The sequence below is a fragment of the Hirsutella rhossiliensis genome (genome assembly GCF_020360975.1).
Source record: "Hirsutella rhossiliensis strain HR02 chromosome Unknown scaffold00006, whole genome shotgun sequence".
Classification (NCBI taxonomy): Eukaryota; Fungi; Ascomycota; class Sordariomycetes; order Hypocreales; family Ophiocordycipitaceae; genus Hirsutella; species Hirsutella rhossiliensis.
Window position 1 is genome coordinate 181717 of NW_025408672.1, and position 11053 is coordinate 192769.

General features: G+C 53.7%; 5 protein-coding genes across 5 annotated transcripts; 2 read left to right on the forward strand and 3 right to left on the reverse strand.

Annotated features, from left to right (window-relative positions):
• Nucleotides 1-86: 86 nt before the first annotated feature.
• On the forward strand, nucleotides 87-2463 carry HRG_06268 (chAPs (Chs5p-Arf1p-binding proteins) domain-containing protein; the record flags this gene model as incomplete). Its single annotated transcript, XM_044864739.1, has 7 exons — nucleotides 87-109; nucleotides 165-291; nucleotides 341-471; nucleotides 524-804; nucleotides 852-1626; nucleotides 1678-1867; nucleotides 1921-2463. The coding sequence occupies 7 exons, from the start codon at nucleotides 87-89 to the stop codon at nucleotides 2461-2463; spliced, it is 2070 nt and encodes a 689-aa protein (XP_044719679.1).
• A 357-nt stretch (nucleotides 2464-2820) lies between these two features.
• HRG_06269 (conserved hypothetical ATP binding protein) lies at nucleotides 2821-4049 on the forward strand (the record flags this gene model as incomplete). Its single annotated transcript, XM_044864740.1, has 2 exons — nucleotides 2821-2890; nucleotides 2968-4049. 2 exons carry the CDS (start codon nucleotides 2821-2823, stop codon nucleotides 4047-4049), a joined length of 1152 nt encoding a protein of 383 aa, XP_044719680.1.
• A 390-nt stretch (nucleotides 4050-4439) lies between these two features.
• On the reverse strand, nucleotides 4440-4787 carry HRG_06270 (DNA directed RNA polymerase, 7 kDa subunit domain-containing protein; the record flags this gene model as incomplete). The annotated part of the gene is made up of 2 exons (XM_044864741.1): nucleotides 4440-4464; nucleotides 4573-4787. 2 exons carry the CDS (start codon nucleotides 4785-4787, stop codon nucleotides 4440-4442), a joined length of 240 nt encoding a protein of 79 aa, XP_044719681.1.
• Nucleotides 4788-5924: 1137 nt separating this feature from the next.
• On the reverse strand, nucleotides 5925-6395 carry HRG_06271 (polyprotein; the record flags this gene model as incomplete). The annotated part of the gene is made up of 1 exon (XM_044864742.1): nucleotides 5925-6395. One exon carries the CDS (start codon nucleotides 6393-6395, stop codon nucleotides 5925-5927), a length of 471 nt encoding a protein of 156 aa, XP_044719682.1.
• Nucleotides 6396-10444: 4049 nt separating this feature from the next.
• HRG_06272 (uncharacterized protein) lies at nucleotides 10445-10738 on the reverse strand (the record flags this gene model as incomplete). Its single annotated transcript, XM_044864743.1, has 1 exon — nucleotides 10445-10738. One exon carries the CDS (start codon nucleotides 10736-10738, stop codon nucleotides 10445-10447), a length of 294 nt encoding a protein of 97 aa, XP_044719683.1.
• Between the last annotated feature and the right edge of the window lie 315 nt (nucleotides 10739-11053).

The following is an 11053-nucleotide window of genomic DNA, read 5'->3' on the forward strand; positions in this document are numbered from 1 at the left end:
GCTCGCAGCCTTGACATCCCCCGCCAATTTCATTACCGGCGGCGGCCTTTCGCACTGCGCCCGGCCTCGACAAACGCCTCGCCGCAATGGTTGCGCCAGCAGTGCCCGAGTAAGTCCGGCCAAGGATAGACAGCTCTCGCGTGTCAATGCTGATTGTGGCACAGCTTGACCGAAGAGGTCCTACACGAATCCATTGACGCTAGGACTGAGTCGCTCGTTGCTCTGCGAGAGCTTGGCCCTCCCGACCTCGTCCACCTCCTCAAGCAGAGCGTACGAAACACGGCGAGACAGGTAAAATTCGCCCGGGACTGGCAAGTAACACGTTCTAATAAGTCTTTAGACTGGCATCTACCATCACGTTACCGGCGTCGACGCTTCGTCTTCGGCGAGCCTCGCCGCCTACATCAACACCCTCACCTACCAGGACAATGGCCCCAGCGCGACGTCCAAGATTGTCGAGGGCGTGTACTGGTGCGTTTTCCCCACACCTGCGAGGTTGACTGCGCTGACCGCGTTTCATCAGCTGCTACAATGCGCTCTCGCGACTAGACATGCGCGTCCACGTCTCCATCCCCGGCACCGTCGAGAGCTACTGCGTGGATGAGCGGGGTGAGAAGCGTAAAGCGTCGGACGATCTCTGGCTCGAGACATATTTGTGCAGCGTCCTGAGAGCATACTCGTACGCCGACAACGGCAGCGGCGACACGATTCGCAAGATTGTCGGAGTTCGAAGGTTCAACCCCGTCACCAACACGGAAACCGAGCACCGTTTCCTCAATGCTGCCGAACAGCTCTTTTTCCGAGGTACTTCAGGGTGCCCATGCCTGATGCTTCCAAGCTAAACGCACTAGGATGGCAACTCGGATCCGACTCGGTGGTCCAGGTGCCGACCAACGTCTCCAACCACCTGACCACGGGGCTCCTCGAGTATTTTGAGACGACGGGCCGCTATGCATCGGGCATCAACCTCTTCGAAAAGCTCCGCTCTCAGAGCATCGAGGTCGCGTCTCTCCTGGCAAAGGTGCTGTTCATGGGCAACGAGGAGGTGGCCGGGATCAAGACGTTGCATGAGTCGCTGCAGGAGTCGCCCATGGACTATGTCATGCTGGACACGCAGGCCGAGTTTCTGCTCAAAAAGGCCCAAAAGGCAGCGACGCCGGAGCTCAAGCAGGAGAGGCTGAGGATGGCGCTTGGCTGCGCCGACCGCAGCACGGTCGCGGCTCCGAGCGAGTTTGGGACATGGGCGAGGCTGGCCGAGGTCTACGTTGCCATGGAGGATTGGGACAATGCGCTCACGACGCTCAACTCATGCCCCATGTTCACATACCAGGACAAGGACACGCCCCTGATGCCCGAGCCCAGGGAGGTCCACCTTCCGATCCTTTCCGACACGCGCCTGGACGACATTGACAGCGAGCCGGAGTCGAGGTTTTCGGAGCAGGTTGACCCCAGCCTCCTGGGTCTCAGGGCAGCGGCCTACCGGGGCACATTTAAGCAGGCCTACCGCATCCTGACGGAAATGACTGCCAAGATTGGCTGGGACCAGCTGCTCAAGATTCGCAGTGCCGTCTTCGTCATGGAGGACGAGTATAGGACGGAGAAGCAAGAGGCCACCCATCCTGCCCCGTCGAAGCGAACGCCCAGCTTGGATGGCCTGAGAGGCACGCCAGACCCCAGGGCGAACGGGGGCGGCGACGACGACGAGAAGGAGGGAAACAAGGACGAGGAGGAGGACAGGAAGGAAAAGCACGAGGAGCCTCCCCCGGACAAGCCTGCCGAGACGTTGACAACAAACGGCAAAAGCAATGGTTTGGAGAGGCCGTCGAATACGGCTAGCCCGCTGGAGGTCAAGGCGGACAGCGAAAATGTAAGGAAACGCCAAGGAGGACACGGTTGATGCAGGGGCTGACGCTGCGGCAGGCGCTTTCAGACGACGAGCATCCATCGAGGCTCAACACCAAGCGGCTATGCGAGCGATGGCTGGATAGCCTGTTCATGGTGCTGTACGAGGACCTGCGGGTGTACACCATCTGGCGGACGCAGATGGCGCAGTATCGGGCGCAGCAGATTCACTACAAGAAATCGGCCGAGGAGTGGGAGATCCTGGGGGCGCTGGCTGAGCGGCTGCAGCACAGCGACGAGGCGGTGGAGGCCTACCGGGCGTGTCTGACGCTCCGCTTCAGCCCCAAGGCACTGGCGGGGGTGCTACGGGTGTTTGAGAGGAACAAGAGCACGCGGGAGACGATTGCGTCGGTCATCCGGCTAGTGACGTGGCAGTATCGGTGGTACAGCGAGTTTAGTCCGCAGCTGCTGCACACGATCCGGACGCTGATCGAGGATGAGGGCGCGGTCAAGGTGCGGAGCATCATCCAGGCAACGAGCCTGCCGCAGAACGTGCTGGACCTGACGCACCACTACGCCGCGCTGTGCGCCACGTTTCGCAGCAGCGGCACGGATGGATAGGGCTGGATGCGAGGGAAGGGGCCGACGGTTGACGGCGGCGACGCTTGTATTGATATAGGTTGATGAGAGTGCGAGAGAGGGAGACGAAGAACGCATGCAGGTTGATGATGCTATCGCGACGGTGGGCTTGGCGGCCTCGGCCTCTGGAGACAAGAGGGACAGGGGGCCTTGCTTGGCGGGGTCTATTTGCAGGGTGTACGAAGTACCTCGTCCCTCTTAATCGCGTATCAAAATTTCGGACCAAGACATCTTCATCCACAACACACTCGCCCGCCACCACGCCCTGTCTCCTCCGCGCGTGATCATTCTTCGGCTCACCTGCTTCTCGCCGTAGGGCCAGTTTAAGCGCTGCCCTCGATGGCGTCTCCGTCGAGTGCCGATGTCCAGGCCTCGCCGCCCGTGGCCATTGTCTGCGTCGGCATGGCGGGTGAGCCCTCTCTTTTGATGCCTCTCCGGCTGTCTTTGCTCTGTCATACAAGGGCATCGTTGACCTCGTCCGTCTAGGCTCCGGCAAGACGACCTTCATGCAGCGCATCAACGCCCATCTCCACTCGCAGCAAAAACCGCCCTACGTCATGAACCTCGACCCGGCTGTCCTCTCGGTCCCCTTTGACTCCAACATCGACATCCGCGACTCGGTCAACTACGAAGAGGTCATGAAGCAGTACAACCTGGGGCCCAACGGCGGCATCCTGACGTCGCTCAACCTCTTTGCCACAAAGGTCGACCAGATTGTCAACCTGCTCGAGAAGCGCGCCAAGCCCGACGCCGACAACCCGGAGCGCAAGCCCATCGACACGGTCCTCGTCGACACCCCGGGCCAGATCGAGGTCTTTGTGTGGTCCGCCTCAGGCACCATCCTGCTCGAGTCGCTCGCCTCGTCCTTTCCCACCGTCATTGCCTACATTATCGACACGCCGCGCACCACGTCGACGTCGACATTCATGTCCAACATGCTCTACGCCTGCTCCATCCTCTACAAGACCAAGCTGCCCATGATCCTCGTCTTCAACAAGACAGACGTCAAGGACGCCTCCTTTGCCAAAGATTGGATGACCGACTTTGAGGCCTTTCAGGACGCCCTGCAGCGAGACGAGAGCTCGGATGCCCTGGGCGGCGTCGAGGGCTGCGGGCATGGCGGCAGCGGATACATGGGCAGCCTGCTCAACTCGATGAGCCTCATGCTCGAGGAGTTTTACTCGCACCTCAGCATGGTCGGCGTCAGCTCGCGCCTCGGCACGGGTGTCGATGACTTTTTCGCCGCCGTCGAGGACAAGAGGCAGGAATTCATGCGCGACTACTACCCGGAGCTGCAGCGCCGGCGAGATATGAGGGAGGAGGAGCGGAACAAGTTGCGCGACCGCGAGCTGGACAAGATGATGCAGGGCATGGCGGTGGGCCAGCCCGGTGCAAGCAAGACGGCGGACAGCGAGGACGAGGTGGATGTAGCGAGCGACGACGACTACGATTCCCACGACAACCAGAAAGGGGGCCTGCAGGAGCGCTACCAGGCTGCGCTGGGGGACAATGATGACTCTGTCATGGCGGATGCCAGCTTTGCAAAATACCTGCACAAACAACGGTAGCCAGGGGGCTGAGGTGTTCAGCGAGGATTACAGGAATTGGCAGTTTTGGAGTTCGGCGCTGAGATTTGGGAGTGATACTCTAGGCATAGGCCGCATGACTTTTTTTGCTTCATCTTCCTCGTTGAGCTTTATGTCGAAACAAAGTGGAAATGCAAAGCAGGATATCAAGAGGCATGAGGACGAGCAAGCAGGAACAAGCCACGCCAGTGATGACACCGTATCTCTTGACACCGGCAGCGTTGCATGGGATATCACCTCTCGCCCCGCGTGTCAGATCCAAAGCTCCGAATAACTCCAAACACCATCCCCGGCTCGGCGCCGCCCAGAAACCGCCATGGCCGACCGTGGAAGCCGCTCTTCTCCATCGCCCGCTCTGACCGTTGGGCATCATCACCGCGCCTCAAACTGGACCATTCTAAGCATTTCGCGGCGTCAGCAGCCAGTCCATAACACGTCCGCAACACACGTATATACACAGCTGCGCGCACAACGGGGTTGAAGAGGGAAAAGGGGGAAACCTCACCGCTTGGTGCGCTCCTTGTACAGCACGCGCCCCGCGCAGTGCGGGCACGCCACGAGCGCGTCCTTGGTCAGCGTCACGGTGCCGCCGCAGTCGCCACACAGGTACGACATGACAGCGCGCGAGTCGTGGCCCTCGCGCGTGGACCCGCGGGCGGCGGACGCGGGAGCGCCGACTGCTGCGGATGCGGTTGGGACTTGGTACTCTTCGCGCGGCATCTTCTTTCCCTCCTTTCGCGGTTCTTCGTGGGTAGGCTTATGGTGAGGTGAGGGGAAGGGCGAGACGCGGCTGAGGATTTGCAGCTTTGGTGGGTGTGCTGCTACTGCTGCTGCTGATGCTGGGGTCGCGCAGAAAGGAAGGGAAGAAAAGTCGGGGCGGTGAGGACAGGGTTTGTCCGGCAGAAAACGGGGCGGTGGAGCGCCGCGGCGGGAATTTCCCGGTGGCATATTAAGTTAGTATACCTAAACTTAGCACACCCTCTAGCTCTATAGAGGAAGCTTTTAATAGTTATTACTAATACTAAAATAGCCCTTATTAATAAATAAAAATAAAAAAAACCTTATATATAAATTTATATTAGATTATCCTTATATATTCTTTTCTTTTTATATTTAAAATTTCTATTTAATATCTTTATTGTGGGTAGGCACCTGCGGCAGCTGCTGCAATGAGACGGTACTAGGGTTAACCTGTGATGTTGTATTCGTCTTGATTCTCTATCTAAGGAGGCAGAGGCCAGCGTGGAGAAAGGGGGCACGCTGCCCTCAGCCGCACACGTGACCGTACGGGTCACGTGCCAACCATGGTTGGTCACACCACTAGATAGATACATTCCTACACAGGCAACTCTTCTTTTGCTGTGAGAAGCACAGCAACACCTTGAACAGGTCTAAAGGATAGTAGCGTTAAGGCCGTGAAGGAATGTGCCGTGAGGGCGTGTGTCATTATTGCGAAAAAGTGGGTCCGACGTCTTGTTCTTAGCTGTAGATATCGGGGAAGAAGTGAAGGGTCTTCCTGATAGGAGCAATCATTTGATCATAGGGATAAGGAGCGGTTAGGAACGTTGTACGTATCCTTCGACTCGAATTGTCAGACTATTGGTATCGATGAAGCGTTCCAGGGCTCGGTTTGGTGATGCTTTCGTCATTGCATCTGCTGGGTTGTCTGCGCCGTTGATCCAACGAATATCTGTTATCTCTCTCTTCTCGTATGACTGGCGAAGGGCCATGATATCAATCATCAATCGTTTTCCTTCGTCGTACCGAGCTTGACTAGGCATTCGTAGAGAGTACGAATCCGTACAGACGATGAGAGGATAGGAGGAAGGTTGAGTCGTTCCGTAATTATCTTCATAGTCATCGCAAGGAGATGCCTATGTCGAATCCGTTGGCCATACCGTAGATCTCTGATGCTAGGACGCTACGGGTAACACGTTTGCACTTTGTTGAACTCCAGTGTACGATGTTACCACTAATCTCGAACTGTTTTTCTTTGTGGTTTGTCTCGTTAACGAGGGTAATGACGAATCCTAGTTGGGAGGATAAGTCCTTGTTGTTTGCGAAAGAACCATCGGTGAAAACCATCAGCTTTGCAGTAGCTAGATCAATTGGTTTGTACGTGAGGCCACGTAGTTGGTGATCCATTTGCCATTGCAGTCGCTTGTTCAAAATTGCGTAATCTTTATCCTCAGGGGTCTGTACTTGGGCGGCGACTGAAACATCGAAAGAAGCTTCCGGTTGAGCAATTGAAGCAATGTATGAGGCTCGCGCTCGTTCCTCAACGTAGCGCTGGTGACGATCAATTGCTTTAGGGTCAATGGTGGTCATTTTTGCTGCTTGTCCCTTCTGTTGAAGTAAAAGGGATCCTTTCTTAAGGGGGTTATTATTCAGCAACGTCAGTCTTGCACCATTAAAGTCAACCGTTGTTCCGTATGTGATGTCAGTCTTGGGCTTGGAACGAAATTCTGCCTTTGTAGCTCTTCTTCTTCACGGGTAGAAAAGTTGTTCGTTCCAAGGATGAGGTGTCATCAGTTTGCATTCAACAATACCGAGCGTGTCAGGGCCAGTATTCGAAATCAGTAGGCAGGAGTCATAGGTGGAGGTAGACATATCCAGCTTTTCGAGGTGATGCTGCTGATATGTGCGGAACCAATGGACTCCGGCTTCTGCGATACCGTACAGGGGCTTAATAACACGAATAATTGTTCCGTTAGGGTATTTGCCTTGTAGTTCCGTGGGCAAATACGTAAGAATGGTCCGGGAAAGCTTGGTCTGGGATTGCGGGTATGCCTGAGTGATATCACGGAGGAGAGGGTTATGCCGTAGTTTTGAAGAAGTCCGGGGCAATAGCGAGGATGAGTCTCTGGCTAACGCGTTGAATTGTCGGAGATTGCGTCAGGAGGGTGGTCTTCTCAAAGTCGTTATGTCCTTGAATAACAAGTCGAGACTTTTCGTAGGGCTTAGTGTTGATTCCTTTGACTTCACGAACCATTCGAGAGCGAAAGATTCTATAGTTTCCATGACTCATTTGATCGTATCGTTCAAATTGGAATACACCGCGGCCAACGAGGTCAGTAATCTCTTTGTTATCGGATTCTTCGAAGGGGTCACCAGGAGAGGTGATTATGCCATCAGACCGTAGCTTGAGGAAAGAGCTTGTGCATCTTCCTCCTTTTGGGTCAAGCTCTGGTCTACGGCTTGGGCCATCATGATCAAATCCTTTGGCTTGTTCTTTGATCCTGGTGGGCGTCCTCTCTTGCGGGGCGGGGTTCGGGTCGGGCAGGCAGGTCCGTTAGGGTCTTAACGGGGTCTTGAGCCGGTTGTTCATTAAGATCTGAACGAATGCCTGAGGGTCTGTGTCGTGTGTAGGGTCGGAAAGAGTGGTATCATCACGCAGATACGGTTGTACAAGGGTCGATCGAAAGACTTGGGGCCGTTGACTGTGTCAATGGTGATGTTATGGGTATCAATCGATGCAATCTTGAAGGGTCCTTGCCAACCGTCTTTCTCTCTCAAACGCGAACTTCACTTTGCAGCGGGAGGGATAGCACTTCTGTCGTGCTCGGGCCGTTGCGTGCATGGAGGGCATCCTTAACTCGTCTTTCTGCCGAGAGTTGGCGGAGCATTTTCATCGCTTTCTGCATAGCTTCCGATCTTTTGAGGGTAGAAGCGGAAGGGGCGAGTCTGTAGATACGCGGGTATGCGCCGAAAACAAGCAACGTAGGCACAAGACCGTCAGGTCCTGCCGTATCATTGATTGCTTTAACAGCCATTTGAAGGACTGTTTCGGCGGAAGTGGTGTGGCCAATCTCAGCATGGAGGATGTTAAAGGCGCGTCGGAGGGTGCGTGATAGCGTTCAATCTTTCCAATGGACCAATGCGTCTCAACAGGTACTTGAGAGCATTTGATTCCCATAATCTTTGCTTCGTTCCGGAATTCGAGAGAAGCAAAGTTAGTTCCTGCATCATGACGGAGGGTATCAGGAGGTCCAAGATACGTGTCGATCCAGAGGGTCCGGAGGGTCTCCCATGTATCTTTAGCTGACATTGACGGTAAAAATCTGGCTCCTTGGAAAGCAGTAGCTGAGTCCACAACGTGTAGAACAGGGCGTTGTGGTGTTCCTAGGTGCATCACATCAACGATGATTTCGTAGTTGAACTCTTGATCATCGTTAAGGGTGAACTTGAAGCGGCGTGGGGCTTGTGAGTGCATTTGACAGTGGTGACAGAACTTAGAGATAGTCTCTAATGTGTCTATCGAGACGTCACTGTGCCCGGCTTGCTTCAAGAGGTGATGGAGCCTAGGGACTGCTGGGTGTCCAAAGCGTCGGTGAAGTGTACGAATCTCTGTTTCCGTAAGAAACGAGATGGACTCTTCATCTTTCGTAAGGAAGAACCAGGGATGTCCCCATTTGCGTACGACTGGAATGCTTGTAGGGCGATTAGTACAATGATTAGTACAATTGATGGTATCTGTGATGTTGTTGAAATAGATACCAAGCCGGTCCATATCAGCAAGGCAGAGCAAAAGGGAGTTGGGGTTTGAAGGACGTGGAACGTGATCCTTCCGAGGGTGTGTTAAGGGCGACTGTGCCGAGGGTGGATGGCGTCGCTGTTGCCGAATTTGATGGAGGCCTGGCCGGATGTGGAGCTGTCGAGAGCTACAGAAGGGTCTTCTCGTTGTAGGGCGATGTACTGAGAGTATCCTGCTGTGGAAAATGTTGCTGCACCTGTGTCGATCATGATACCTTGGAATCTATCCCTTGAATAGCGATCTTCAATAATAAATTGCGAGGCTGGAACAACGGTTTGATCCGTCTGATAGACGTCTTCTCCTGTGATCAAATGATTGAATGCCTGTTGACAGAGCATTTGGCTTGCTTGCCATTGTTCCGGGTGATCGTTGGTGCTATTGTCATGTTCTTCCCATGTATCTTCAGTGTCATCAAAGCTGCTCATCTCATGACCTTCGTAGTCTAGAATATAGCCTCCGATGTCCGTGAGTTGTACACCTATGAAGTGACATTGAGTGATATGTTGGTCCTTGGCCTTTTGCCGTTCATCCGTAGAGTGTTTAGTTGACCAACAGCCTTCTTGTCCACAAACAAAACACTTCTTCGTCCAGTTTCGGTTACTGTAGCTATGATTGTAGTTACTACGGCTTTGAGGCCGGTAGTTTCCACGGTTGTAGCTTTGTCTGTATCCGCGGCTGGGTCGTTGACCTGAATATCCGTATCTACCTCGAGAGCGGTTGTTATTGTATCGACGGTCGAGGTAGTACTGATGGTGTGGATCGTTATGATCAAATGATCCAGCAAAGTCAAGGGAAATTGAGAAGTTGTTATGAGGGCAAGATGGGTTTCAACGGATGCACGAAGATCTGCAAGAAGGTGCTCGACGTTATCGGCGGGTTTGAAAAGAGCGTATTGGAGTTCGGGTACTCCACGGCATGCTTTCATAAGCGTTGTACGCAGTTGGAGGTCTCCTGCGTACTCCCTGCCAAGGGCTCGTTGGCAGAGCTGAAGCTTATCAAAGAGGATTTGAAGCACTTCGTGGGGGGTCTTCGAAGCATCTTGGGCACGGATGGAGTTAAAGGTTATTGTTGTCCAGTCAGTATGGTAGTGGACATGGTTGACTTCCGTGTCAAAGTGTTGTTTGAAGATATCATACGCTTGTCGGAACGTCGTAGCCCATGTGATCTTATCAAGATAGAATCTTTGGGCTCTTCCATCAGGATCCGGGGAAAGAGTGCGTGAAATTGTGACGGTTTCACTTGGATATGAGAGCAGTTGCTTAAGAAGAGGCGGAGCTTATCATCAAGGAGATCGTACGGCTCTCCTGTGTAGTTCCGATCTTTGTTCCAGGTCTTCATAAACTTCTGCTGGATGTCGCTATCGACGATAGCGTTCGGGATGTTATCCGGGGGGAGTTTCATGTATTCTCCAAAGGTTGCAGGGCCGGATAAGTGTTCGGGGATGGGGTTGGTGACGGGTTGGACGAGATCGGGGTTCTGGAAGCGGTAGGAAGTCGGATGAATAGTAAGAGAGGTCGGAGCAGGTTTATCTTGGATAGTCGGAGCAGGAGTAGGTGCGTTAGGAGGGCTCGTTAGGGTCTTAATAGGTTGTGGTTCGTTAAGACCTTGATGAGGTGCTGCTAAGGGCGTAACTGATGGTGAAGGAGGTTGAGACGGATGGGGATTAGTGGAAGCATTTGATCCTAGTAATGCTGTCTGCCTCCTGAAGGCAGCAGTCCTCTCATCAAACACCATCTCCGTAAACTCCTGCTCTGGCCAGGTTTGTGGGTTCTCGATAGTTTGTAATATGAGAAATTGTGTTGCGAATTTCCCCTTTGTGAACCTGTGTAGATACCTCTTTTCCTTAGTAGTTTCCTGAGGGCTCTCTTGTATTCATTCGGGCGCGGTCCCATGTGTCTTCGGTCCATTCTTCAAAATGCTGTTGGAAGTAACCAAGGAGGTCGTATCCTTGATCACTGCCAGATTGAACGATGAATATGAACTTTGCCACATATGTCGTTACTGCGATCTTGTCCTTTTCGTCGTGTGTGATATCGTTGTCCCAAAGGTCGATATTAATTTGTCGGAATGCGGATGCTTGGATGTCTAGTGCCTGCATCTGGTCGCATATTTCTTCGAGCTGGGCTTCTGGGGACATAGCTCGGGCGGTCAGGGCTATCGTGATCAAATGAATGAGACGATGTGGGGTTCGTATTGGTCTCTTCGTATACGAGTTGTCGCTAATAGGAGGTCGAGCGTCGCGTACTAAGTAGGTCGTTCGCGGCCAGACTGAACTGACGGGGATCTTGCTACTTAACGTCAAGGGTCGAACGTTCTTACTAGTTGTTTGCGATGTGGTCGCCTGTCGATTCCGGTGCTCACGGCTAGGCAAACTAGCGGGCGATCGTAATCAACAGTTGGAAGGACTCTCGCGCGGCTGGGCAAACCAGCGGGAGATTCCTTGTTCTTAGCA